The sequence below is a fragment of the Eumetopias jubatus genome, unplaced genomic scaffold (assembly GCF_037043125.1).
Source record: "Eumetopias jubatus isolate StellerSeaLion01/CBP00866 unplaced genomic scaffold, mEumJub1_p1.0 scaffold_5, whole genome shotgun sequence".
Classification (NCBI taxonomy): Eukaryota; Metazoa; Chordata; class Mammalia; order Carnivora; family Otariidae; genus Eumetopias; species Eumetopias jubatus.
Window position 1 is genome coordinate 92,380,944 of NW_028274811.1, and position 26,382 is coordinate 92,407,325.

At 46.9% G+C, this 26,382-nt stretch overlaps 2 protein-coding genes across 4 annotated transcripts in view; both read right to left on the bottom strand.

Annotated features, from left to right (window-relative positions):
• Positions 1-3,613: 3,613 nt before the first annotated feature.
• RPL26L1 (ribosomal protein L26 like 1) lies at positions 3,614-14,363 on the bottom strand. The gene is made up of 5 exons (XM_088023184.1): positions 14,346-14,363; positions 12,033-12,188; positions 11,648-11,824; positions 4,688-4,828; positions 3,614-3,984 (listed from the first exon to the last, which is right to left on the bottom strand). Exons 1-5 carry the CDS (start codon positions 14,361-14,363, stop codon positions 3,856-3,858), a joined length of 621 nt encoding a protein of 206 aa, XP_087879310.1. The 3' UTR covers positions 3,614-3,855.
• A 5,050-nt stretch (positions 14,364-19,413) lies between these two features.
• The window catches only part of ERGIC1 (endoplasmic reticulum-golgi intermediate compartment 1), a 103,156-nt gene continuing 96,187 nt past the window's right edge, over positions 19,414-26,382 (bottom strand). For all 3 annotated transcript variants that reach the window (XM_088023473.1, XM_088023471.1, XM_088023472.1), the window contains exon 10: positions 19,414-21,325. In XM_088023473.1, coding sequence (XP_087879599.1) covers positions 21,218-21,325 — 108 coding nt within the window. In that variant the 3' untranslated portion in view covers positions 19,414-21,217. The remainder of the gene's footprint in view (positions 21,326-26,382) is intronic.

Below are 26,382 nucleotides of genomic sequence, written 5' to 3' on the forward strand. Positions count from 1 at the left end.
TAGGAACTGACAGAGCTGGCATTAGAACTCATGTGTGATGCTGAGCTCCTGCTCTTGACCATGCACTATGACTCACCCTGCTCAGTTTAAGTAGTCGGATAGGATCTGGTTGCCTGTGGAGGCTGGTGGTGGAGATTACAGCTCTCAAACCTCTTATCTATCATTTGTATTGAACAAGTTGCTAAAAACAAGCCAAGTCCAACTCCTAGGAAACATCATAATTTAAGTTTATTGATGAAAATAATGGCTGGAGCCTAGGGCCCAGACCAGGCTATCAGACTATGTCATCCTTACTATAAATTTAATGTAGTATGAAATCCAACTTTTATGCAACTTTTGGCATACTAAATTATGTGTTGAGAATCAAAACTCAAAATGAGAAAAAACAAACTACAGACCTTACTGTTTACCTACTCACTAGACTACTAATGATAACACACACCTACTTTATATGCTGCATGTATACATACTTTATGTTTTTTTTTTGATAGAGAGAGAGAGGGAGAGAGAGAGCGAGGGGCAAGAGGGGCAGAGAGATAGGGAGAGAGAGAATTCCAAACAGGCTCTGCACCCAGAGCGAGCCCAATGCAGGGCTCCATCTCAAGACCCTGAGATCATGACAGGAGCCAAAATTAAGAGTAAGATGCTTAACCAACTGAATCACCCAGCCGCCCCTACTTTACATATATCATAATCCACAATTTCCCAAAGTTAACTGGTTGTAAGCATCACACAAGAGCCATGTCAGAAATATACAAGCACTCAAGACTTGAAGAGGTCTCTCTCCAGAATTACTGTGTCAAGGAATCACCACCATGCAAGGGGGCAGAGGCTAATATTAGCAAGCCTCCGAGTGACTCCTAAAGTCAGGAGAGTCTGGTGGACCACTACTTTAGCTTTTACATTTGATAAGCATTTTCACAAAGAGAAACATTTTTAGCTTCTTACCTAGATAGGGAAACAAGCTCATTAAAAATGCCCCAAAACCAAAGCAGACTTTGAATCCAGATCCCTGTGGCTTTGGAGCCAAGACAATATCATTCTGCCTCCTCTTAAAAATCAATGCCCCAATAGCAGGAAGGGAAGAATGAAGGGGGGGGAAATCGGAGGGGAAGACCAACCATGAGAGACGATGGACTCTGAAAACCAAACTGAGGTTTCTAGAGGGGAGGGGGGTGGGGAGATGGGTTAGCCTGGGGATGGGTATTAAAGAGGGCACATTCTGTGTGGAGCACTGGGTGTTATGCACAATGAATCATGGAACTCTACATCCAAAACTAATGATGTAATGTATGGTGATTAACATAACAATAAAAAAATAAAAAAAAAATCAATGCCCCCAAATCAGAGAATGCATACTGAATTTTGTGGTTTGTGATTCCATTGATTTTTTTGTGTGAAAAATCTTTACCTCTTTCAGTGCAAAATGCATCTCAGAATTGGAAATATAAGTAAACAATAGTAATATTAGCATTTGTACACTCATACTTTTCAGAGTCCTCAGAAAGAGCCTATTTGATCCTGCCATTTTCCATGAGACAGGAAGGCAGCGCAGGCATTAGCTATATGCTTTATTACTGAGAGAATGGAAGCTCAGAGGTAACTTGCGCAAAGGCTTACAACTGTCCTGTGGCAGAGATGGTGACAATGCTTTTCCTGCTAAACAGCACTACTGCTGCAAATATGTAGGTTCTTCTCCCTGCACACAGATGTCCAGTTGGTCGTCAAGACTCCAGTACAGGGCTGTCAGGGTGAAAGAAGGAACACCAGAGATGGATCGCTAAAGTGGGATGTGGGTGGTCTTTGATGCAGTCAGGCCGGGTTCAAATCTTAACTCTATCTCTTGTGTTCTCTGGGGTCTGGACAATTAATCTAAGCTCATTTTTCTTCATCAGGCAAATTGGGAAGTAAGAGATTCAGTCAACATTTACTAAGAAACTCCAATGTGTCAGGCCACATATCACTAGAGTCATAAAAGGCATTTTATAATTTTATGCATTTTCGTCATTTATGAATTTTAATCAATAATTTATCACTGCAGCAAGGGAGGATTTTATTTACTTTTAATTTTTTTTTAAGTAGGCTCCATGCCCAGTGCGGAGCACAATGTGGGGCTGAACTCACAATCTTGAGATTGAGACCTGAGCTGAGATCAAGAGTCAGACGTTTAACTGATTGAGCCACCCAGGCGCCCCAAGGGAAGATTTTGGATGTGGATCTGGAGCTAAATCTTGAAGGGTAACTAGAAGTTACATAAGCAGAGTTAGGGGTCCCCAGAAAAACAAGAAGTCATTTTAGGCCCAGCTATTCTCCATGATCTATGCCTACCTGGTTCTTGCCCTAGCACACTTCTTGCAGTACTGCCTAGGAGGTGTCAGAATTACAAAGAAAAACAAAAACCTCAATAGTTAAAGACTTTAAGGGAACAAAGAGAATGCAAAAACGAACAGATTCTAGTAGGCCAGGAAATGGCCTAACCATATCAGATAATACATCAGTGGCAAAACTCCCAGGGCTGTTTCAAAAGTAAGCAAGGCACTGCATTCCTTCCGAGATAAGGAGCCCAAGACTCAATCCCATTAACATTGGCTCTCAGAGCTTGCCCATAGCCCTTTCCCCTGGTCCAACAGTTACCTCTGCTTCATTATAATGTTAAAATCCCCACCCAAGGAGAACAAACCTCATTAATATAACATACAACGCTTGTATAGGCATGTTTCCTTAAGACATGTGCACAACCTTATGCCCACCTCTACCTACAATGAAGAAACGCCCCTTTCTGAATATTCATCGTAACCCTAGATAAAAGAAACCTACTCACCCCTATTTGGAGAGTCGTGGATTTGGAGGCTATTCCCTGTGATCTTATTTGCTGCAAATAAACTTTCTTTTGTATAACAACACTTGGTGTAGTCTCTAACTCCCTAAGGAGTGAACTCGCGTTAGGCTGGTTGCAGTTAGACCTGGAGTCTAAAACTCAAGATGCCAGTGGGGGCCTGGCAAGTTGGGTACACAAGTGGTGCAGACTGGATAGGCACAGCCAGCCTCTGAGCTCCACATTAACTGATGCTGGGTTGGATTGGGGCCCCATGTAACCAGATGAAGCAAGATGTGGATTTCCCCATGAAATCCTTCAACTTTTAAATGTTGGAAATTGATCTATTAAAATTATGAAAACAGAAGGAGAAACAATCTGTCTGTGAGCCAAATATTGCCTCCAGGCTGTCGTCAGTTTCCTGAGTTAGCTCCAGGTGAGTGGAAGGACATTTCAGTCATTTGGAAATGCATTTGCAAAGTCAAGACCTTGGGAAGGGCAACCTGGTTAGGGAGCTGCATACCATTTGGTTTGGTTGGAGCACAAGGGAGAGGAAATGGGCCAGGGAGCAATCCGTCAGACTTGAGACCAGAGCAGCACCAGACACTCAGTGAGTTCTCATATTTGCCAGTTCACATCATGACTACCACTAAGTGGAGCAAACTCCTGAATTAGGGACCAGAGCCCTGTCCTGTCCACCCCGACAGCCACGAAGGTTCAGGCAGGAACACAGCCATGCCACCCCTGCTATTCTGCTGCTCAGTACGTTAAAACATAGGAAAGAATGGCAAGAAGGAATTGATAGTAAGATGAATTTTATCTATAAAACAATGCAAATTCCCCGTGGAATTAGGAAACATTTTCAATTGTTATTCATAAAATTATTAATCAAAACAGCAAAAGTGGATTTACAAAGCTACATTATCAATAGCAAAACAGGAAGGAGATGAAATGTTTGGCAGATGTCTTGAAAAGTTTCAAAGGAACACACACCAGGCTAAAGGTCTACAGGCAAACTGTGCTTGCACAACAGGTTACATTCACTTCTGCATTTTCTCAATAAGTTCTTCCTTATATTTGCCTTTCTCTTTTCCAACCTGTCGAGATTTGGCTTTGTATTCGAGAATTTTTTTCCGATCTTTGTCCAGCTTTAGCCTGGTGATAACCACCTGTTAAGGGTAACAAAACAGATCTTTATTATTTTTTTTTAAGGAAAGGATTTATAACTACAATTATTTTGTACAGAAGAACTTTTCCCAACAATAGCAATACCCCCTAACTCCCGAGGGTCTAAGAGACCAGTTAGATAGTTGAGTGATACCAAATTTTGGGTTGGGAAAAATTATACTGCCGACATGTTTCTGGTTCGTCTATCACCCTTCGGCCGGCAAAAGGCATTGTTTTTTAAACACGTGCATTCCCACCAGCTACTGGACCACAGGTCATAAGGATAAGTAAGACCCTCACCACTCTGTCCTTATCTGAAACTCTGGAGGAGAAAGACCTTCCAATACAGTGCATGAAATAGAGGAGTGCAAATGAAAAACAGCCTATTACACCAGGTGGGTGTGAGAGCCATAGGAAGAGATGTTCTCAACTCTCCCTCTGGACATCATCCAGTAGGAAAGTGATGCCTACAATACCTGGAACCCTCTTGCAACCTGCTCGAAGACAGAGCCTTCACCAAGGATGACAAAACAGAGAAGAAAAGAATCTGGATCCTAGGCCAATGAATCGATCAAGCCTGCCTGACCTCCCTCTAGAAGTCTTTCCCTGAGTAGGGCCACCTGAGTAGACAGTCCCACACACTGATAACTCTAACTACAGCACTAAGCTACACAGCTGCTACCACTGTTCAGTCCCAGGCCATACCTTGCTTGGGTGAATGCCCACATGGACAGTTGTCCCATTAGCCTTCTCATGCTGCACCCGCTCGATGTAGATGACATATTTCTTTCTGTACACCTGGACCACCTTGCCAATTTGCTGACCCTTGTAGTGTCCTCGAACCACCTAAGAGAAAACACAAAAGAAAAATTTCCCCCCATTCTAATATGTGAACATCACAGTGAGGAAATTAATTATCAGGAATACACAGACTAACATATAACCTTTTGCACAAAAGCAGATTAACCCTTGCAGTCAAAAGTCAGCTATTTTTTGGCTATAAATCTGCTCTGCGTTGTTCTAAGTCAGGTGAAAATTCTTCACCTGAATTTTTTTCTTACCTGAAACAAAAAATTCCTTGAACTTGGATGGCCACCACAGACCTAGTCCTGAGAGTAAAAAAGTATAATCACTATACACCCAAAACTAACACATTCTTATATATCAATTATATCTTGGTTAAATAAAAGTAAAATTTAAGAAAGAAAAAATATAATCATTCTTAAGTGATTAAATGGAAAAGGATAGTTAAAGATACTATACTGTGAGACTCTCCTGCAACCATTTAAAATGTTTTCAAAAAACAATTTATGACCAAGGAAAATGCTCAAGATAGGACCTTTAGAGAAAAAAAAAACAAAAGCTTTATATGAAATAGAGTCTGAATCTTGTATATGTATGTTTCAGATATATGGCATATAACACGATGGGATGGAAATATATCTAAATGTCAATAATGGTTGCCAGGAAGTAGGATTACAGATGACTTTTTAAAAAAATGTATTATTCTTGGGCACCTGGGTGGCTTGGTTGGTTGGGCGACTGCCTTTGGCTCGGGTCATGATCCTGGAATCCCGGGATTGAGTCCCGCATCAGGCTCCCTGCTCGGCGGGGAGTCGGCTTCTCCCTCTGACCCAACCCCCTCTCATGCTCTCTCTCTCTCTCTCATTCTCTCTCTCAAATGGATAAATAAAATCTTTAAAAAAAAAAGTATTATTCTTCCATATTTCAAGATTTTTTTTTTAAAGGAGGCTCCACACCTGGCGTGGAGCCCAATGTGGGGCTTGAACTCACAGCCTTGCACTTAAGACCTGAGCTGAAATCAAGAGTCAGACACTCAACTGACTGAGCTACCCAGGTGCCCCCAAATTTCAAGATTTCTATAATTAACACAAATATTTTATAGTCAGAAAATAATTAAAATGTTAAAATCTCTTGGGTTGTTTTCACATACTAAAAATCTTACTCATGGGCGCCTGGGTGGCTCAGTTGGTTAAGCGACTGCCTTCAGCTCAGGTCATGATCCTGGAGTCCCGGGATCGAGTCCACATCGGGCTCCTTGCTCAGCAGGGAGTCTGCTTCTCCCTCTGACCCTCTTCCCTCTCGTGCTCTCTATCTCTCATTCTCTCTCTCTCTCAAGTAAATAAATAAAATCTTTAAAAAAAAATAAAAATCTTACTCACACTCCAACACTATTCAAAGCCAACTAGATTATGGTTTCCCTGAAGGCACAAGCCTATTAAACAGGAGCCACAATATAGCTGATGCTGATTATAAGAAACATAAAGGAAATAACCACATAAAAAACACTAGAGAATTTCAATACTCCGAAAATGTCTATTTAGATTGTTCAGCTTACTTACCAAGGTGATTTTCAGGTTGAAAAGAGAACAGCCATGCCTCACTGAAAATCCACCACACTCTACATGACCAGAGACTCTTACGTGAAACATGGAAAAGTCTGTGAAAAAGCCCCTCTTACATCATCAAGACTAAAAAAAGAGGTTAATAAAATGAGTCCAAAGGAACACCTTGCTTAAAGAGAACTGGACAAACACTAGACCCAGCGAGGAGAGGGATAGGAGAAGACTAACCCAGCTGGCCTGGAAAGGGAAGGGAGAAGACGCAAAGATGATATCCAGAGTCTGGTTGAGCAACTGGAGGCATAGAATATGGGGGAAGAAACATTTTAGGAGAAAACAGTGTAGTTGGGAACATGCTGAATTTGAGGCATCTCATGAAATTCTAGTGGAGAATTCCATACACAGCTGGAAGACCAAGTGGGTCGGCAACAAAGACCTGGGAGTCCTCCAAAGATGGTAATTCGGCGCCTGATTTTGCTCAGGGAGCTTATTGGTATGAGGGCAGAATGTAGAAATCCAAGAAAAGCCAACATTTTGGAAAAGCTTATAAGGGAGACTGAAGTGGCCACAGAGAATGGGAAACTGGGGGAATGTGGGGTACTGCAGCCAAGGAAAGAATGTCAAATGCCAAGGAATGGTCATTTACAGGAAGGATAAAGGAACAAATGTGACAACAAGCTGGTCACTGGTGATCATGGCTAGTGTGCTTCAGTGGAACAGACGGATGGAAGCCACTTACAGTAAGACAGTGAATTCACCAGAGATGAGGTCACTGAGATCAGGCAACAAAAAAGAGAAATTCTCTGGCCTCATCTTAATGTAATGGGTAATAAGCAGTTAATTAATAAACATGCAAATATATATAATCACTAACTGGAATAGGGCACATGGGAACTTACTGGATCATAACTATGGTGATGGCTACATGGCTTTTCATCTGCCAAAACTCACCTGTGCATTTTACTATACGTAAATTATGCCTCAGTTTTATTTATTTTTCATTTGTGGGAACATTTAGTAATTCACTAACGTTACACAGAAGTACAATAACAAGGGCGAAGGGTAACGTTGGAGTGACTAAAATAACAGGTACAAAATCATGATTACAGAAGTTTCAGACTTCAGAAGGGGGCGGGGCGGAGATTGCAAATGTTTTGAAAGAGAAAGTATTCATCTGGTTCCAAAAAGGAAAGGAGTGGCTCTGAGATGACATACATTGTGCATGGGTGACCATATGAAGATCTGAAAAACCGCCCTGTTGGCTAGGCTTACTAGCTTAGTAAGTTAGCTTAGTAAGTAAGCTTACTCTTAAACTGCCCTCCCTGTCTGGGAGAGGAACGAAAAGGTTTTCACCATTTGATAGCAATTGGAGGCTACTACAGATTTCTAGAGAGTAATGTGTAAAAAGCTGAGAAGCTAGAGGCAGGGGACTCTTGAAATAATCTGGATACAGAACCACTGAAGCTACAAATGAATGTAAAGATGACAGGCCGCATTAAAAAGCAGTAAATCCTGGGCACAGGATGAGGAGGAAGGAGATGGGTTAGGGAAAGTTTAAGCGTACCAGCCTTGGAGGAAGCACGAGGAGGCAGCTGCCAGGCACAAGGGGAAATTGGGCCAAGCTGAAGTGTTCTTGCAAAGGAGATAATGAGTTCCAAAAAACCAATCCAGGGGCGCCTGGGTGGCTCAGCTGGTTGGGCGCGGGGTCTGCCTTCGGCTCAGGTCATGATCCTGGAGTCTTGGGATCGAGTCCTGCATTGGGCTCCCTGCTCGGTGCAGAGCCTGCTTCTCCCTCTCCCTCTGCCATTCCCTCTGCGTGTGCTCTTCTGTCTATCTCTCTGTCAAATAGATAAATAAAATCTTTAAAAAATAAAAAACCAATCCAAAAAATAGAACTGGCAAGAAGGAGCAGGAATGCAAACCAAACTGAATGTGCAGATTTGGAGGTGTACAGGTCAAAGTGAGTGCCACAATTTCAGGGGGTGGAGGGAGCAGTGTGCTGCAGAGAAAGAACTAGGCAAGGGTAAAGGTTCACAGGTGAGAGGTGCAGGAGCTGCACAAGCCAGAGAACTAGCAAACCCTTATCAAGGAGAACCTTGATGTGGCCCTAACATGGAAGCCAGAAAGGAAAGAATTCTGATGTGCACCTCCTTGGATGTCAGTCATGGCTCCTCTGAGCTTATCCTGAACTCGCCTAGAATCCTCAAGAGTTACCAAAGGCAGAAAAGATGTGTTCCTCCCAAGAGTCCAGCTTTCAATCAGTGTCTTTAGAGAATAGGTTTCAAAATTCTGACCTTGAGAGCTAGGGTAGAGATGCCCTCTGCAACTCTGCTGGGATGTGGTGGCCAGTTCACATTATCTCAAGAGGCAGCTGGGACTTCAGTTCATTTTGCTTCAGTTCCAGGAGCAGAGTGGTGGAGTCAAAGCCCCGGTCTGGCTGAAGGCTGAAAGGATTTCCGGCTGTGATGCCGTGACGTGGCACACCTGTTCTGGAACCACACTGGATCCTGGACTCCGGGAGCAGGGTGCGCAGATGTCAGGGTACACGGTCTGGGGGAAGACGGGCTCCAGCAGCTGCAGGTGGGCCCGTTATGCCTCAGTTTGAAAAGAAATAAAATCAAATTATGTTCACTGCTAGGAAGCAAATACAAATACAGGGTGCTATGATACCGTGCTGATTAATGTATCCGGGAAGGCTTTTCTGGGCAACTGACAATTAAGATAACATTTGAAAAATGAGGAGTCATTCAGGTAAAGGGGAGAAGGAAGAGCACTCCAGGCAGAGGGAGCCTTCTGGGCAAAGACCCCAAGGGAGGAAAGGTCAAGGCATACTTAAGGACCTGAGAAGGCCAGTGTGTTTGAAGTACAGAACATGTGGGGGCATAATAGGATGAGATGAAGCTGAACAAGCAGACCAGGACTGGGGCACACAGGGCCTTGTTGTCAATGATTTTAGGTTTATAGTAAGCAGTCAAGCACCAATGATAGGTTCTAAGCAGAATCTAATTTGCAAAAAATGCCCTTCTGTGAAGAATGTTTGACCAGGAAAAGAGGGAAAGCTAGTGTCTTGAACTAAACTGGAAATGTAAAGAAAGACTTATTTTAGAGATAGAATCAATTAAGATTAAGTAATCGATTAGATGTGGGTTAGGAAGAGAGAGACATTAGGGAGAATTTAAAGGTTTATGGCACAGCCAAGTGAAAAAGTGATGCTTACTGAAGTGTGAAAGATGGGAGGAAAAGCAGATTATAGACAGTAGCAGTGTTCCGGTCAAGAGTACTCCCAGATTGGAAGCTTGAGACAACTATGAGGTTTGTTTTTTTTTTGTAAATTTTTTTATTGTCGTGTTAATCACCATACATCATTAGTTTTTGATGTAGTGTTCCATGATTCATTGTTTGTGCATAACACCCAGTGCTCCACGCTGAACGTGCCCTCTTTAATACAACTATGAGGTTTTTAAATAAAGATGTTCCGCACATAGTTAGATCTCCAGGTCTGTGTTCTGGAAAGTGGTTTGGGTTGGGATATAAAAGAGGGTGTTGTTAGCATAGGGCAGACGTTTGGATCTCGGAATAGATAGTATCACCCAGGGAAGCAATGTAGGCAAGATGAGATGTTAGACCAGGTGCAGATGCTGACAAACTCCAGCATTTACGGATCAGAGGAGACCAGCAAAGGAATCTGAGAAGTCAAAAGTAAACTGAGCCTGAACGGTCACAGAAGCGAAAAAGCCAAACTATTTCAAGAAGTAAGGCAGTGCTACCTATGCCAAGTGCTGCTGAAAAAGTCAAGCATGATGAGACCAAGATGTGTCCCGGATTTAGTCACAAACAGGTTCTGATCTCAGCCAAAAGCAGTTTCTATAAAGTAGTGAGATACAAATCAGATTGGAGAGGCTCTAGGCATAAATGGGAAGGTGAGGAAGTGTAGACAACTCTTTTGAGGACACTGGCCATACATGCAGAACAGAGTAGTAGTAGCTAGAAGGAAATGGAGGACTGGGAAGAGAATCTAAACTTTCTAGTTTTCTTGCAAAATCAAGAATCTGACAACAAGGAGCCTGCATTTCCCTGTAGTAGCAATGGGCTGAAGGTACACCACAATCTCCTTTAAATGAGGCACGAGCTTTCCAGTTGCTATTTTCTTGCCATCAGCCAACTTCCCTTTTTTAATATGCCTACTAGCCCTTACATGCACTTGCAATTCCCCCATTCTAGAACATGTCTGATGGGAAGGATCTAGAAGAGAAGTTGCAACTATTGATCATACCTCAAAACTATACTTCCCACTCTATTCCTTTCATTCCCTCAGGCCAAATTATCCCCTGGTTTCAAGCTTCTCCTCGAAATGTTCCTCAAAGCTTCAAAGTGTCCCCGTGCCTTAGAAGATACACCAAATCCCTTAACCTTATCCCATTTCATTCTCTAAAACAATGGTTCTCAATTAGGGGAAGGGGGGGGTGGATTTTGCTCCCCAGGGACATTTGACAATATCTGGAAATATTTTCACCTGTCACAAACGTGAGGAGGTACTACTGGCATCTAGTGGGGAGAAGCATCCAGTCCAAGATGTCAACAGTGCTGAGGCTGGGAATCCCTGCTCTAAAATGTCGAGCTCCATGGCGACAGGTGCCTTGTCAGTCCTGCTTACTGCTGATGTCTAGAACAGTGCCAGCTCCATAAATTCTCAAGGAGTTAATCTACCCCATCTATTTCAGTCACCCCCCCCCACTCTCCCTTTCTTACCACACATCCAAAGCCCTAGGAAGAACAGACCGCTTACACTTTCTCACAAGGATCATTCTTTCATAATTTCATGCTTCTGACTTGCTGCTTTCCTCTTCTCTCTGCCAAACCCAGTACCACCAAATGCCCAACCTCTGCTGAACCCAATACTACTGAGACATTACTCTTATCACAGCACTTTCTCCTGGAGAATTTGGTTCAAAGAGTCACCCTGAGCAACGCCTGGGAAAGTTGCAGCCAAGGGACTAAATCGAAAAGCAAAGTTTTGCTTGGCTGGTATACTATTTTTTGTTTTAAACAATCATTATTATTAAAGAATCGCATGGGAAGGCTCCCAATTAAGCTGGGTAGGCACATCTCAATTAAGATGGGGTAGGCACACTGGTGGTTGTGGGCCCCATCTCCGGTCCGACACATCTGCAGGGTGACACTACTTGCCAGGGTCGTGAGGGCATGTGAGTCTACGACTTCCCCACGTCCCAGCACACATGACACTCTTAGGCAGCGCCAGAGCGACATGTAGCTGGGTAACGAGAGCCTGAGGGACACCAACCTGGACCTCGTCGTCCTTGCGGATGGGCATGGAGCGGACGCTGTACTTCTGCCGCAGCTCCTTGGAGAGTGGGGAAGACATGATCTTCCTGCGCACGTGCGAGGGCGCACTGAAGTGGCGTTTGCGGTTTTTGCTGCGGTCCGAGGTAACCAAGGGGTTGAACTTCCTGCTGATAGTCTGCGAAGAGAGGCGTGGAAAGGAGGAAAGGGTGCTCGGTTGGGTACCAGGGCCTGCTCTCCATCCAGAACACTCCTCCCCACCGCCGCACAAGGTCTCTACGGGGGGAGGTGGCCTCGGGAGAAGGTGCCTGAGGGAGGAGAATGGGGGAAGCGAAGGGCCTGGGTGTTACACAGAGTGAGGCGAGCGTGGGGAGCGCCTGCCTGACCAGAGGGGCCGTGGGAAGAGGGCGGCACTGGGACCTCAAGACTGACTGGGAGGCAGATTCGAGAAGAAGAATGCCCGGTCGGAGGTCAAGCAAAGAGATCTTTAGGGAGGTGGGCGGCCCCGCGGACGTGGGGGAAGGACCCAACCGGGCGGAAAGCTGCTCACTCGGCCAAAACACCAGCCCCTGCTTACTTTGCGCCCGTTATGTTCAGACCCCGAGCGCGCAAGGCCGGAAGTGAGGGCTTCCTTGCCGCGCAAGCGTAGAAAGGAAGCGGAGCCCCATTCCTGTCGGAGCGAGACTGCGTGGCGCCCCCTGCGACTTGGGGTGGGATCGCAGTGCCTCTTTCCAGGGGGGCCATTTCAGGGCTGGGCGGCTTTGGGGGTCCCGCCAGGGCCCACAAAGAGTTGGCACCGCGGGGGAGAAGGGGCATACTTCTGTGGGGCCTGCAATAGAGGCCTACTGGTGTTTTAAAAATAGGCACACCAGAGTCTCTTTCTTATCCCAGACTTTTTCTTTGCCTCTTGTTACCCTCCGCTGAGGTCATTTAGATGTTAAATATTAGTTGTTAGATGCTTTGGGCATTCATGATCCAAATGCAATCAGCTGACTTGCTCCTTCAAAATCACTGAGAAGCTTGTTCAAAATGCAAATTTTTGTGGTCCATCACAGTCCTACGAAACCAGGCAATGGTAGGCCCGGGTTTTAAAGCAAGCACTCCCCTCCTCCCGCCCAACCAAAGATTTTGAGGTGCAACAACGTTTGGAGATCGTGAGAACCAACCACTTGGTCTTGCAAAACTTGCCCCCAGTTTTTTAGCACTGCTGGGTGATGTAGGAAAGACCTTTGTTACCAAGCCGACGGCCAAGAAAGAATCCTTGAGATGTCTTTGGTGCAAAAAGGTGATTTTATTAAAGCCCGGGGACAGGACCTGTGGGCAGAAAGAGCTGCACTGGGGGTCATGAGGAGTGGCCCATTATATACTTTCAAGTTGGGAGTGGGTTAGGGATAGCGTAAGTCTCTAAGGAATTTTTTTTAAAGATTTTATTTATTTGACAGAGAGACACAGCGAGAGAGGGAACACAAGCAGGGGGAGAGGGAGAGGGAGAAGCAGGCTTCTCGCCAAGCAGGGAGCCTGATGCGGGGCTGGATCCCAGGACCCTGGGGTCATGACCTCAGCCGAAGGCAGACGCTCAATGACTGAGCCACCCAGGCGCCCCTCTAAGGAATTTTGGGAGCAAGGTTTCTAGGACCTTGAGGGGGCTAGTTATTATTGGGAAAAGGTCATTTATGACTGTCTAATAAAAACCTTAGTCGTGAGACCCTTCATATGTATACGGTGGGCCCTATGCTTGGGGGTTGATTACCAACACGTATCTTGGGGGGTTTAGAGATAAAGGAAGTTTCCAAAGGAATTTTTTTTTTAAAGATTTTATTTATTTATTCATGAAAGACAGAGAGAGAGAGAGGCAGAGGGAGAAGCAGGCTCCCAAGGAGCAGGGAGCCCGACGCGGGACTCGATCCCAGGACCCTGGGATCATGACCTGAGCCAAAGGCAGACACTTAACCATCTGAGCCACCCAGGCGCCCCCCAAAGGAATTTTTTTTTGTTAAAGTAGACTTACAGGATCCTGGAGGTCGGGCTAAGGTTGCCTTTTGCCCGTATTAACATCCAGGCAGTTGAATCCCTACAGAAATGTCACTCTGCCTGTTTGAAGGACTTGTCAATGGGCTTTGGGTAGTAAGGAAATTAAAAAATTTTTCTTCTGCCTTTGTTTCCAACATCATTGGGGAGAGCTGGGGTTGTAGAATCACACCTGGACCCAAGTGCCTCTTCATGTGGCTGGACCTTGGGGAGATGCCTCCATGTTTCTGAGCCTTAGTTTTCTCATCTGTGAAACCGGGAAGATCTTAGGTTACTCATAGAGTTGTTATGAGGATTAAATGAGTTAATCCGTTGGGAGTGTTTAGAACTCAATTACAGTAAAAGAAGAAGAAGATAGCAGGAGGGGGAGACCAACCATGAGAGACAATGGACTCCGAAAAACAAACTGGGGGCTCTAGAGGGGAGGGGGGGTGGGCGGATGGGTTAGCCTGGTGATGGGTATTAAAGAGGGCACGTTCTGCGTGGAGCCCTGGGTGTTATGCACAAATAATGAATCATGGAACACTACATCCAAAACTAATGATGTAATGTATGGTGATTAACATAACAATAAAAAACTTAAAAAAAAAAAGAACTCAATTACAGTAAGCCGTTATTCCTTATGAAAGCAGAGGGGCTGGCTCCAGGACAGCCCTAAAGCCAGGCCTCACATCCACGACTTTCGCCATTAACTCCCGATGACGCAAAGTGTAAGCGTTCTGTGTTTGAGGTAAACACGGTCCACGCACCTTGGGGGAAAAAGCCGAGGGTGCCTCCGCCGGATGTCACCGGCGGGTTAGCGGCCACTGCCCCGCCCCGCTCGTCCCAGCCCCGCCCACTCAGGGGACCTCCGCGTCCCCGCCCCGCCCCGCCCCACACAGTAGTGTCCAAGCTCCGCCTCCCCTCCTGGAAAGACCGCCCGGAGCCGCGGGCGCCACCCCCCGGCTAAGTCTGGCTACTGGGAATGAAAGGTCTCGCTATGCGGGAGACTCGCAGTGATGGACAGACTCATTCACTGAAAGAATTGATTCATTCATTCAGTTCATATGTATTAAGCACCTACTTTGTGCCACATGTCAGGTAGATCGCTCTGTGGTGCTCAGTTAACAAATGGACACCCTGAAATTCAGAGAGGAGTTTGTCTTGCCAGACTCAGGCAGGTCGCCTGCTCTCGGTTTATTAGTGTCTTCAGGAATATGATGATGCAATTGTTAAACATCAGCATTTACTCATACTCAAGACCAACCAGGGCATCTACCGTGATCCCTGAACCTGCCGGGTCCTATTTTAGGTCTCATTCCAGAACCCCCGCAGTCAGTGTTGGAGACTTCTGGCTCTCAGACTCAGGGAGGATGACCAATACCTGGGTTGTTTGGAGAAGCCATGGCAGCAGGGTAAGCAGTGTGAAATTTGTTGAGGCAATAGCAATTGAAAGGCCATCAGGCTCCCAGAGTAAGGAGGCTGGGGGGGGGCGGGGGGGGGAGAAGCATAAGAAAGGAGGATCTTAAATGTCTTCACCACAAAAAAGAAATGGCAATTATGTGAGGTGATGGAAATGTAAACTAAGCTACTATGGTAATCATTTTGCAATACCTGAGTGTATCAATTCAACCTTTGTACACCTTAAACTCACAGTATTTTTTTTTTAAGATTTTATTTACTTATTTGACAGAGAGAGACACAGTGAGAGAGGGAACACAAGCAGGGGCAGTGGGAAAGGGAGAAGCAGGCTTCCCGCGGAGCAAGGAGCCTGATGCGGGACTCGATCCCAGGGCCCTGGGATCATGACCTGAGCCGAAGGCAGACGCGTAACGACTGAGCCACCCAGGCGCCCCTAAACTCACAGTATTATAGGTCACCATGAGGACAGATCATTACAACCCAGGATAATCAAGGTATGTTCATGATCAACCAGGGCAGGGAGGCATTTCTTTATACTCCTCACCCCACACTCAGTAAAATTAAGACAGGTGCAATGACATCACCAGATAAGATCTTGAGTCTGAGGCTCTGTCACTCTAATGAGGACTTAGTGGAATTGGCTACTATCTTGCCTCATGTCCACTCTTGGAAACATGCACGGGAGCTGATACAGAACCCTGGGACCTAGGGCAGTGCTAGCACAGAGGAAATGCCCAGGGAACATTTTTATGTCTCTCAGGCAGAGGGTGGTACAGTGGGGAAATATATGAGCCCTGATTCTGATTGCCTGGGTTTGGATCTCCATCACCTCCTGCCTGTGTAGCTTTGGGTAAGATATTTAGCCTCTTGGTTACTCACTTTCCTCATCAGAGAAATGGGAATAATAATAGTATTTACCTCATTGGTTTAGTGCCAGGATGAAATGAACCCTTAGCACAATACCTGGCACAAAGTAAGCACTTAATAAAGGGTAGAAATTATTCAATGAAAATGGCTAATCTTACCTAGCTGAGCATTTAATGTCAGGTATTGTGCTAAGTTTTACAGATGTCACCTTATTTAATCTGGTAAACAATCCTCTGAACTGTTCCTTTTACAGGTGGAAAAACAGGTTCTGTGGGACGCCTGGGTGGCTCAGTCAGTTAAGTGTCCCACTTTTGATTTTTGGCTCAGGTCATGATCTCAGGGTCATGAGATCAAGTCCTGTCCAGCTCCCTGATCAATGGGGAGTATGATCCAGGATTCTCTCTCTCTCCCTCTGTCCCTACCCTCACGCCTGCACTCCCGCACACACGCGTGTGCTCTCAAATAAATCTTTTAAGAAAAAAAAAAAAACAGGTTCTGAATGATTTTTTTTTTTTTTTTAAGTAGGATCCACACCCAATGTGGGGCTTGAACTCATGACCCTGAGATCAAGAGTCCCATGCTGTACCGACTGAGCCAGCCAGGTGCCCCAAATAGGTTCTGAATGAGACAGGAGCAGAGGATGAACATGATCCACCATTAGATACTCAATATGCTTATTGTTATCTTGCAGCCAATAAAGATAATGATGAGATCCATAGTCATTAACATAGGAAGAGGTCTATTGTGCAAAAGAGTAAACTACAAAATAATATGAACAGCATGAGCCCATTCTGTTTATGGAATGATATCACTACAGTGTTAACAATGATTGCCTCTATTAGTGGAATCGGGGCCCACTTTTTCTTTTTTTCCTTTTTGCTCTTTTTTGATTTTCCTCCAGTGGGGCCACGAGCATGTATTGTTTGTGTAATTAAAATGTTTTAAGGGCCTTACATTTTTTTAAAAGATTTTATTTATTTATTTGATAGAGGGAGAGAGGGAACACAAGCAGGAGGAGTGGGAGAGGGAGAAGCAGGCTTCCTGCTGAGCAGGGAACCTGATGTGGGGCTTGATTGCAGGACCCTGGGATCATGACCTGAGCTGAAGGCAGACCTTAACGACTGAGCCACCCAGGCATCCCGAAGGGCCTTACATTTTTAAGAGGATCCCCAAATGTTCAATTTAGCTTCCCTTGTAGGCTGTTTAAAAAGGAAGAAAACAAAAACAAACGTACCCTGACCACTTTCAATTTCCCCCTTTTTGGGGGGTGGGGGTCAGTTCCCTCTCTGGAGGTGGATAAGATGCTCTTGGGAACTGAGGCAGAACCATACAATTCTTCATAACCCTGGAGTCAGGCGGACATGAGTTTGAAATCCAGCTTCACCACCTGCTGGCTGTGTGATGGAGAAAATTTACTAAGTCTGTTTTGTCCTTTGTAAAAAGGAGGGAACACCCACTGGGTAGGATGGCTGTGAACAATCATCACTCCTTGCCTGGAGCGTGGAGAATGCCCAACCGTTGGTAGCTATTTCTACAAGAGAGAAGATAATAATAACTTATTCTGGTCAGAATAAAGTGCATGACCTCATCACTACATGACTGACCAAAGACAACTGCTGGGGAGAGAAACAGGTCTTAGGGGAGCGTTCTCCTTCACACAGTCCCGCTCTCGCATTCCTGGACCAGGGCAGCTATCTGCTGGAGCAGCTAATGAGGCAATTTCTTAAGAAGGGATTAGGACCACCTAATTTAGCACTAAGCTGTATACTTTGTCTACTTTGCAGAGACCAGATAACCTGCCACATGGAGAAAATGTGTCTCTTTGTTTCTGGCAAGAATCAAAAACGAATCTGTGACATACAGTAATAAAAACGAAGGACAGCTGCCACTTATAAGCACCACTGCTACATCCCACTTCTTTCCAAGCTTCACACCTGCTCTGTGGTACCCGCCCCCCAGGCAGCATGGGCTGCAGGACTTGAGCAGCTCTCTTCTCTGATGCACCTCTGTAACTTCACCTCCCGTGCAACTGCAACCCGTCCCCCCTGCCTGAGCCACCACAGCCCCTGACCTCTGACCACCCTCTCTCTGAGTCTGTACTCTAATTCCCGACTGAGAAATCCTCTTACACGAGAACGCTATAATCTGCTCTTGGTTAGACAATCGAAAGAATTGGTTTAAGAGAGAAATGACACGTCTTAAACGTTTTATGTCCACTTAAAAACCATTCACCAATCTTTTGACCCTGAAGGAGGGTTTTATCATTGAGAAACTCTGTTGGAGTTCTCCTTCCCTTTCCTTGCATAAACCGTGTCCTTACACAAATCAACCTGAGAGTTCCAGTTTTGGGTGACTTTAACGTGGAGTGAGAACTGAGACCCTTTCCACGTGAATGTGGAATCCTCAAGGACGTCCCCCTGCACCACCCTCCCCACCCCCCGCCCCTGCCCCAAGTCTTTTCAGTAAGGAGTCTTGCTCATATCTAATTCGGGAGCATTTTGAGGAAGGGGTGGCAACCCACTGTTATCAGGTCTCTGCCAAGTATACAACTTAGTTGGACTAGATTCCTTCATTTTTCAATCCTATTTCACTGGTTAGCTAAGTCTCAGCATTACAGCATAAAGCACAACTGACATGAACAGGTTTGGGAACACATGTACTGACTACTAGTAGGCATGTTACTCTTGACCTCTGGCTCCGAGGGTCATGGTAACTCTAGTATCAGGACGTCAACGAGAGAATGGGGAGAATCAGTGAAGAGTTTCTTGCAGACTGGTTCACTCCCACATTCATTCCTGATTGAATGATCCACATTTGTGCTGTTCCAGGTTGAGGGCCTCGAAGGACTGGACAACAGGACAGTAAATAGCTGTGTAAATCTCCTTCTCATAGCTGATGATGGTCTCCCTTTGCTGAGCTGAAGGCTGAACAAGGAATGCCAGATCCTTGGAAATCAAGAAGAGTTTATGAAACACTTCATTTATGTAGTAGCCCTTGGCTCAAAGCTATGGGAAAACGTGTCAGCCCTGTTCTCAAAGATATTATATCCTAGTCAGAATACCTATATGAAACAATCCCCATTTTTGAAGATTTACCACGTACCCCTTCTCTGCATACATGAACTCGTTCTGATCCAGTATGACATACCTGCACATATTATAGATTTAATTTCGGCAACAGCCCCATGAGACTATTTTAGTACGCTCCCCATTTTCACCTGAGAAAAAAAGAGGTGCTGAGTGGTAAGGACCTGGCCTGGGTCTACCCAGCTAGAAACCGGCAGATTCAGGCATATTCTGTAGGGATTCAATAAAAGGCTGGCTCCAAGGGGTCTTGACTTTCTGATCATCCTCACGGATCTTTTCCACATTTCTCAATTTTTCTCCTCTAGAATTAAATTCCATTCTGACTGTGATCCCAGCCTCCAGGCTAGCCAGCTTCAATCAAGTAGAAAGAAACACACATCAATACTTCGGAAAATCAGCCTTTTAATCTATTTGAGCCCTACGAGTGGGGAAAGAACGAAATCATTTTCCCCCCTTGAGATTGTTTATAAGAATAATGGGTCAGAGGTGTCTCTTCCATAGGAAACTGACATCCCCATGTCCTCAAGAGTTTGCTTGTTTTTGTTTTTTTTAAAAGCATAAAAGTGGAATTTCAACTCATGTGCATGCCACACATTTCCCCACCCCGCCTTGCCCACCCTCTACAGGTGCAGGTATTCACACAACAAAGAGACTCCTTTCGGTAACTGGGGAACAGAATATGGGAAAAAAAAAAAAAAATCCATCCAAGTGGCCACAGATACCAGAGATAACCGAATGCAGTTTACACTCAGAACATCAGTCAACTCATACGCAGAAGGGGACACTTTTCTAATTGGAATCCAGAGCCAAAAATTACAAATGGCAGAGACTTGAGCTATCCATATAGATAATTTAAAAACATCCACCGGACACTCCCCTTAATTACAAAAGTATGCAAACAATCTTGATATAAATGGAAAACAGGCAGGCAGCTTTCTCCCCGAGACACAAGGGCATACCTAAAATTCCCTGGATGGAATCCAGGCCTGGACCATTGCCACTCCCTTTTGGGACTAAAGGGGAAGGAAGAGGGTGAGCAGCAGGGGAGGGACCCAGCTTAGGAGCAAGTGGGGAGACCATGGAGCTGCCCTAGGGACCAGAAACATGTTGTGTTGGTGTGTTGCCCCTGATGCGGGAACTCAGTGGCGAGTGGGCCACAAGTGAGCTGCAGAGAAGTCTGAATGCTGTGCACCCCTCGGGAACCTGGAAGATAGCTGTCCGAAGACAGGAGAAGGACTGGTCTGCTTTGCTTCCCCCACCGAAGGCCTTGGGACTGATGGCAACAGTGTGGGAGGCGGTGAGACATGATTATTTTAGGGCTGCGGAGAAGGATGCTTTCTGTCTGGACCTAAGTGCACAAACCACGTCTGGTGTTGAAAGGATGACTCCCCAGTTAAAACCAGCCCCTCCACCAAGAGATGCTGTTGCCACACAGCACAGGGGCTGAGGCACGTTGGTGGGGGTTCAGAGAAACAAGGGGGAAGAGAGGAAGGGGAACTCGCCACCCACCCAGTTTCCAATGGGCAGACCTGAGTCCACCGCTGCTACCCAACAACCGGGCATCTGCTTCTCGGGAGAAAAAGAAATGGGTGGGGGTGAGGGACTTGACTGCGGTCTCTGGGATGGGCGAGGAGGGATAGAGCAAAAGCGAGGGTTCCATCTATGGCGCCACATCTCAGGGGCTCGCCTGGGAAGTACCATCCTTTGTTGAAGGCGCCGAGTGGAGGCACCTTTGGGCAGTGTGACCCACAGTGGAGAGCCCTGGTCTGTGGGCTGGTTGCCCAGGGGAGAAACCAAGTGATTGGTGCCTCTAAATGGTGGGAGCTTCAAGATTGTCAAAGCCTGGCTGAGAGCTGGTTGACGTGGATCCTGGGCTGTTCCCCTAAGAAGGAAGGGACTGCAGCCCTCCCGGGAGTGGTCCCTGATATCTCTGAACCCACCCTGCCTAACTCTGGTCTTGGGGCTCCCCAGGAAAAGGGGCACCACAACTTCAGGCAGTGTAATTCACCTAAAATTAAAGATGGGGAAAAGAGGTAGCTGCAAAACCGTGAGCCACCCCCTACCACCCCCAACCCCCACTTTGGGACGCAGCCAGATCCTGGGCCAGATAAGAGGGCAGGAGGAGACAGGGTGCTGGAAGCAGGGCTGGCGGTCTCCCTGGGTCCTCGGCCACTGGGCCAGGTGGGTTGTCAATGCATCTTGCCCAGCTGGATCTTCTTCCAGGCCTCCGAGGCTGTGAAGATACAGGAGTCCAGAATGCCGGCCACAGTGAAGGTCCCACCGATGATGGCACAGATCTGAAAGGGACGGTGGTCAGAGGTCAGTGCTGGATGGAGCGCCAGGTCAGACCCCTCCCAGATCATGAGACGATGAGCTGTGCAAGTACAGACACTCTAGCGGGGTCTGGAACATACGCAGGGCTCAAAAAAACCCCACTTATTGGATGATGAATTTAATAATAATAAAAGTAATAATTATCAGCTCCTTTAAATCCCTTAATCACCTCCCGAATGAGGAAGGGGATTATTAGACCCATTTCATAGGTGAGGAAGCCAAGGTTTAGTTAGGTAAGTAAGTTCACACAGTAAGTAGCAGAGCTGTGACTTGAACTCAGCTATGTCTTCACCCTGGAGGCTGTGGTTTTAACTTCTACTCTAAACTTACCAGATTTTTACAATCCCGTTTACAGATGAACAAATGGAGGTTCAGAAAGGCAGTGGCACTGGCCCAAGGTCACACAGCCAGGAAGTGGCAATCCTGGGACTTGAACCCAGATCAGACAGGTCCAGGCCTAGTGCTGCCTGTGATGGGGATCTGGGAGGGGCAGAATAGGCAGCACTGGCCTGGATGGGCTGGAGTGAGAAATAAATCTCTCACTCTCAGAAGCTTGCACTGTAGCAGGGGGATGGGTAGTAACCACATAATCATACCAACAAATGCAAAACTACAAGCAAGGCAAGTGCTACAGAGCACAAGGGGGCCTATGGTGCTACCAGAAAGCTTATATTAGGGCAGAGTTTCTTATGGCACCATCTACTTTGGGCACCAGAAAATTTGTTGTCGTGGGAGGGCCGTCCTGTGTGCCACGGCATGTTGATTAGCAGCTTCTCGGGCCTCCACCCAGGAGGTGCCAGGAGTACACTTTCCCTCCTGCGATGACAACCAAAATGTCTCCAAACGCTGTCACATGTCCCCTGGAGGTGAAAACTGCCCCCTAGTGAAGAACTGCTGGAGTAGGGGGATGATAAGGAATGTCACCTGCTGCATGTCTGTAGCTCATGACTTCCTGCATGACGAAACAGAGCTCACATAGCACTTTCTCTGTGCCAGGCAGGGTTTGAGAATCCTCGTCCCTCCCGAATCCCCAGGCCAACCCTAGGAAGTCCTACTCTTATACATATGTGACAGCCAAGGAAACTGAGGCACAGAGACATTGAACCACTTGAATAATGCCACAGTCCTCGGTGGTTGAACTGAGAGTTCAGAACTCTGGAGTCTGTACTCTTAACACGACACTCTGCTGCTTCTCAAGCATGAAGCTTCGTCACTGAACCGAACGACTAACTTTGCTTCGAAGTTGTAGGGACTCCACTTGTGACATATCCAAGTCATGCTATGTTTTACTCAAAATTTTCTCGCCTACGTATCGATTGCTTTCTGGTTCCATAAAAGAATCAAAGAATAGACGATGGCAGATCAAAGAAGTTCACAGAAGGTTTGCAAGGCAACTTTAAATGTATTCTGCCTCTGGAGCGCATACGTTATGCCGTCCACAAGAACCCCTACGACCCGTCACCCGTGTGCCACGCCTCAGTCACGCACCCTCGTGGGGCCCAGACAAGGAAATCACTTTTCCAAGGTCACACAGCAAGTGCGTGGCAGAGCGACATCTGTCCGCCTCCGGGGCTCTCGCTTCTTCCCCCACCCCCCACCCCCACCCCCCGCCCCAGTGAAGGAGCACTTAGATGACCACAGGACGCAGAGGAAGCCTACTTGAGCAGTCCCAGAGGGCTCCCGAGACCGCCCTGGAAGCACCACTGGGTGGCCGGCCAGCCGCTGACACTCGACCACTGGAAGACTCTGAGAGATGGCAGTGCCTTAACGGACCCTCTGTTGCCCAGCAGAGGAGGCCAGGAGACACAGCCGAGGTGACAAGGAAGTGCAAATCAAACCAGGGTTTATTTTTAAAATGATAGTTCCATGAGACGAGCTAAGCAGAGGCCTGTGAGGCCCATGACAGACAGAGCAGGGCTGTATGGACAGGCTGTAAGTGAGGCAGCTGACATTCCGGTAATAACAGCCCCCCAGGGAGTGAAGAGGATGGGGGGCACTGGGGGGATTATCATGAAGTGTTCTCAGCAGGCAAGTCCTCTCCCGGCCAGCTTCAGAGCATGACGCAGGGGTACTTCTCAAGGACGATGACGGCAGGGGAGCTGGCTTATTTCGGCAGAGTGGATCAGATGATGGGAGATTTTACACCGCAAAATGCTTTTAGAGCTTGGATCAGAGAAGAGGAAATTGTGACTTAAGTGCAATGGAGCAAAAAAAAAAAAAAAAACAACAACAACAAAACCCACACACAGACACGCACACCCCACCTCCTACACACACACACACACACACACACACACACACACACACACACACACACACACACACACACTTTGGAACCCGAGCGTGCCTATGATTCACAAACACCTGGCACCTAGTCTGAAGCCTCCTTTTCCTGGACCAGCCAGGAGCTGGAGGAGACAACACATGCATTGAGGTACATAAGAAACACGCAGCTGTGAGGAAGCTGGGGCCTGGGGCACACAAGTCACTAAGCCACTGACCCCATCCGAGTGAGCTGCTGTCAGCCTGAGCCTAAGGAGGCCCTGTAGTGAGCTCCCATGTGCATCTCCTGATACTACCCAGCTCAGCAGCACATCTCCCATTATCCAACATCTGTCGAAAGTGCTGGTCACCAGTCAAATGAGGAGGGGGATTTCTGGCACATTCTGGGGTGGGGCGAGGCACCTCAAAAGCTGAAAGAAACCTAGCAGCCTGCTTGATGCTGCTATGGCCCCCTACTTTCATTATTTTGCCGTTAGCCTGCTTGGGCCTTCCTGACACACTCATAATCATAGGTGGTGACTGGTGTGAGGTGAAGCAGGGGTCATGAGGAGAGGGGTCCTGGGGTGCTCTCAGGCTGTAGTGCTCCCTGGATTCTGACACGGGGCGGGGGCACAGAAACCTCCACACCAGGAGGTGACCACATCTGGACTCTCTAAGGCAGTGCCTGTCATGGCCGCCTTGGGTCCTGAGAAGGCCACGTTCCTACATCTGAGACACAGGGAAATACATGAAGCTACGAGACTGCACCAGATGGGGTGTCTGTCTTTGGACATAGGCCGTACATTGGCGATGGCAAGATAACAGGCTTCTCCACATCTGTAGAGCAGATCTCAAGAACAGACTAAGGAAAGGGCTGCTGAAAGGGAGGATGGTGGCCCGGCACCTTGCTGACCCATGGGGATGCGCCAACATGAATACAAATGAATAAAAGTGAAGATAAAGCCAATCATACACCTCCTCACTGGACGTGGCGCAGGGGGCCCTGAGCAGAGTGGTGAGTGAGTGGAGGTGAGTGCTGGGAGGTCTGCCTGGCAGAAAGGGCTCCGCCTTGGGAAGCCGAGTCATGATTGTCACTCACTCACTTACTCTAGCCAGGGAGAGACTTTCAGGGTCTCAGCTTTTTTCATCTACGACATGGGGGAAACCACCCCTACCCCTGCCAATTGTCCTACTGCAGGAAATGCCTCCGGAGCTCCCAGCACTTAGTAGGTGTTCAGTAAATGATACCTAATCCAATCTTGCAGTTGACCAGAAGGCTCTGACCTTGTTGCTAAGATCTGAGCTGTTTCTAAGATCTGAGACCCACTCTAAGAAGAACAATGGGTAAAATACCACTTATTTCCCAGAGCCAGCCTCTGGGTCTCAATTTCCCTTCTTCTACCTAATTCTTTTAGCTGAGAACAAGTCACTTCATAGAAGGACAGGACACCAAAGCTCTCCTAGGCACCACATGCAGATTCTTTGCAGCGGCCCACGCCCCAAGCACTGCAAGGGCCCATTCTACAGATAGGATAGCTGAGACCTCAACAGGATATTTCCTCAGCTAAGTGCCAAGAAGTGTTTGTGATGAAGCATATCCCTCGGGGCAGAGTACCTAGGCCAGAGGTTGTTTCCATTCTTTGGCCAGTCAGGGAGCTCTTCAGTCTCCCCAAGACTCTACCTCAACCCCGAACGCCAACAAGATATCAGAAGTTCCTGATACAAAGGTACTTCTGGCTGGGACCCCTCCTGTCGTGTGCCCTTGTGTCATCCTTACTTCCCATACCTCTGTTTCTTTACTTTAAAAAATGGGAAGGCTAATCCTCAGCCCTCAGGGCTGCTGTCAGAGTGAATGAGTGTGTCACACACACCGCCATGAATGCCTGTTCCCTTGCTCCCTCACCCCTGCCATGGTCTTATATCCTGACCAGGCCCTGAAGCAGGGGGACAAGCTCAGCGAAGGGTGGTGAAGGAGCAGGGCCACTGAGTCAGAAAGGGCCGCCACAGCCAGCACATGCAACCCTACTCTGGTCAGCAGCCCTGGCTCCGGAAATGGAAACAAGGACAATTCAATATCCAGGCCCCAGTGGGCCTGAGAGGAACGCATTACTTTGCTTTTATCAGAAGTCATCAATAATGCCCCTTTGTTCTTTAGCAGAGACTTCCTGTGGTTCTACCAGCTTCCCAACCTCCTACTATGGCTAGAATGAAGTCAGCTTGTCTACCTACCTTGAAAAGAAAGTGTGTATGTGTGTGTGTGTGTATGTTTCTCTTACAGTTTAATTAGGACTCTTAATTCCTTATAATATGGAAAGGATGTGTTCCAACCGCACTGGCTGGAGAGCTGCATCCCTCTGTGGTTCCACCAACACGAATGCTTTCCTAATCCATCGCCCCCCCCCCCCCCCCGTTTACTTTTCCACAGTGGGCAGTGGAGAAGCACAACACACACACCAACATGGGGGTGGGGGTGAAGACTGTGGGCTCCGGAGTAAACATTCCTGTTGTCAGATCCCAGCCCTGCCACTGTGGCCAGGAAAGCCAGGTCACCCCTCTGAGCCTCAGTTTCTCTCATCTGTAAAATGCCCCCCCACCCCCCGCCGCCCCGTGAGGACCACGATGACCTCTGTCTGGCTGACCGCTGTACCACAAGTGCTTGGGAACTGTTCGTTCACTGTCCTCAGCCAGGCAGCATGGCTTGAAAAGCTTATGGAAAAGGCACAGTTTGAGGAAATAAATAATGAATCGGAGTCCCATC

Excerpts from the sequence above, each read along its gene's own strand:
- RPL26L1 (XM_088023184.1), bottom strand. Across the intron at positions 11,825-12,032 it reads CTCTTCCCACGGCCCCTCTG|ACTATCAGCAGGAAGTTCAA; the intron begins GTCAGGCAGGCG and ends CTCTCTTCGCAG. Across the intron at positions 4,829-11,647 it reads GCAAGGACGACGAGGTCCAG|GTGGTTCGAGGACACTACAA; the intron begins GTTGGTGTCCCT and ends GTTTTCTCTTAG.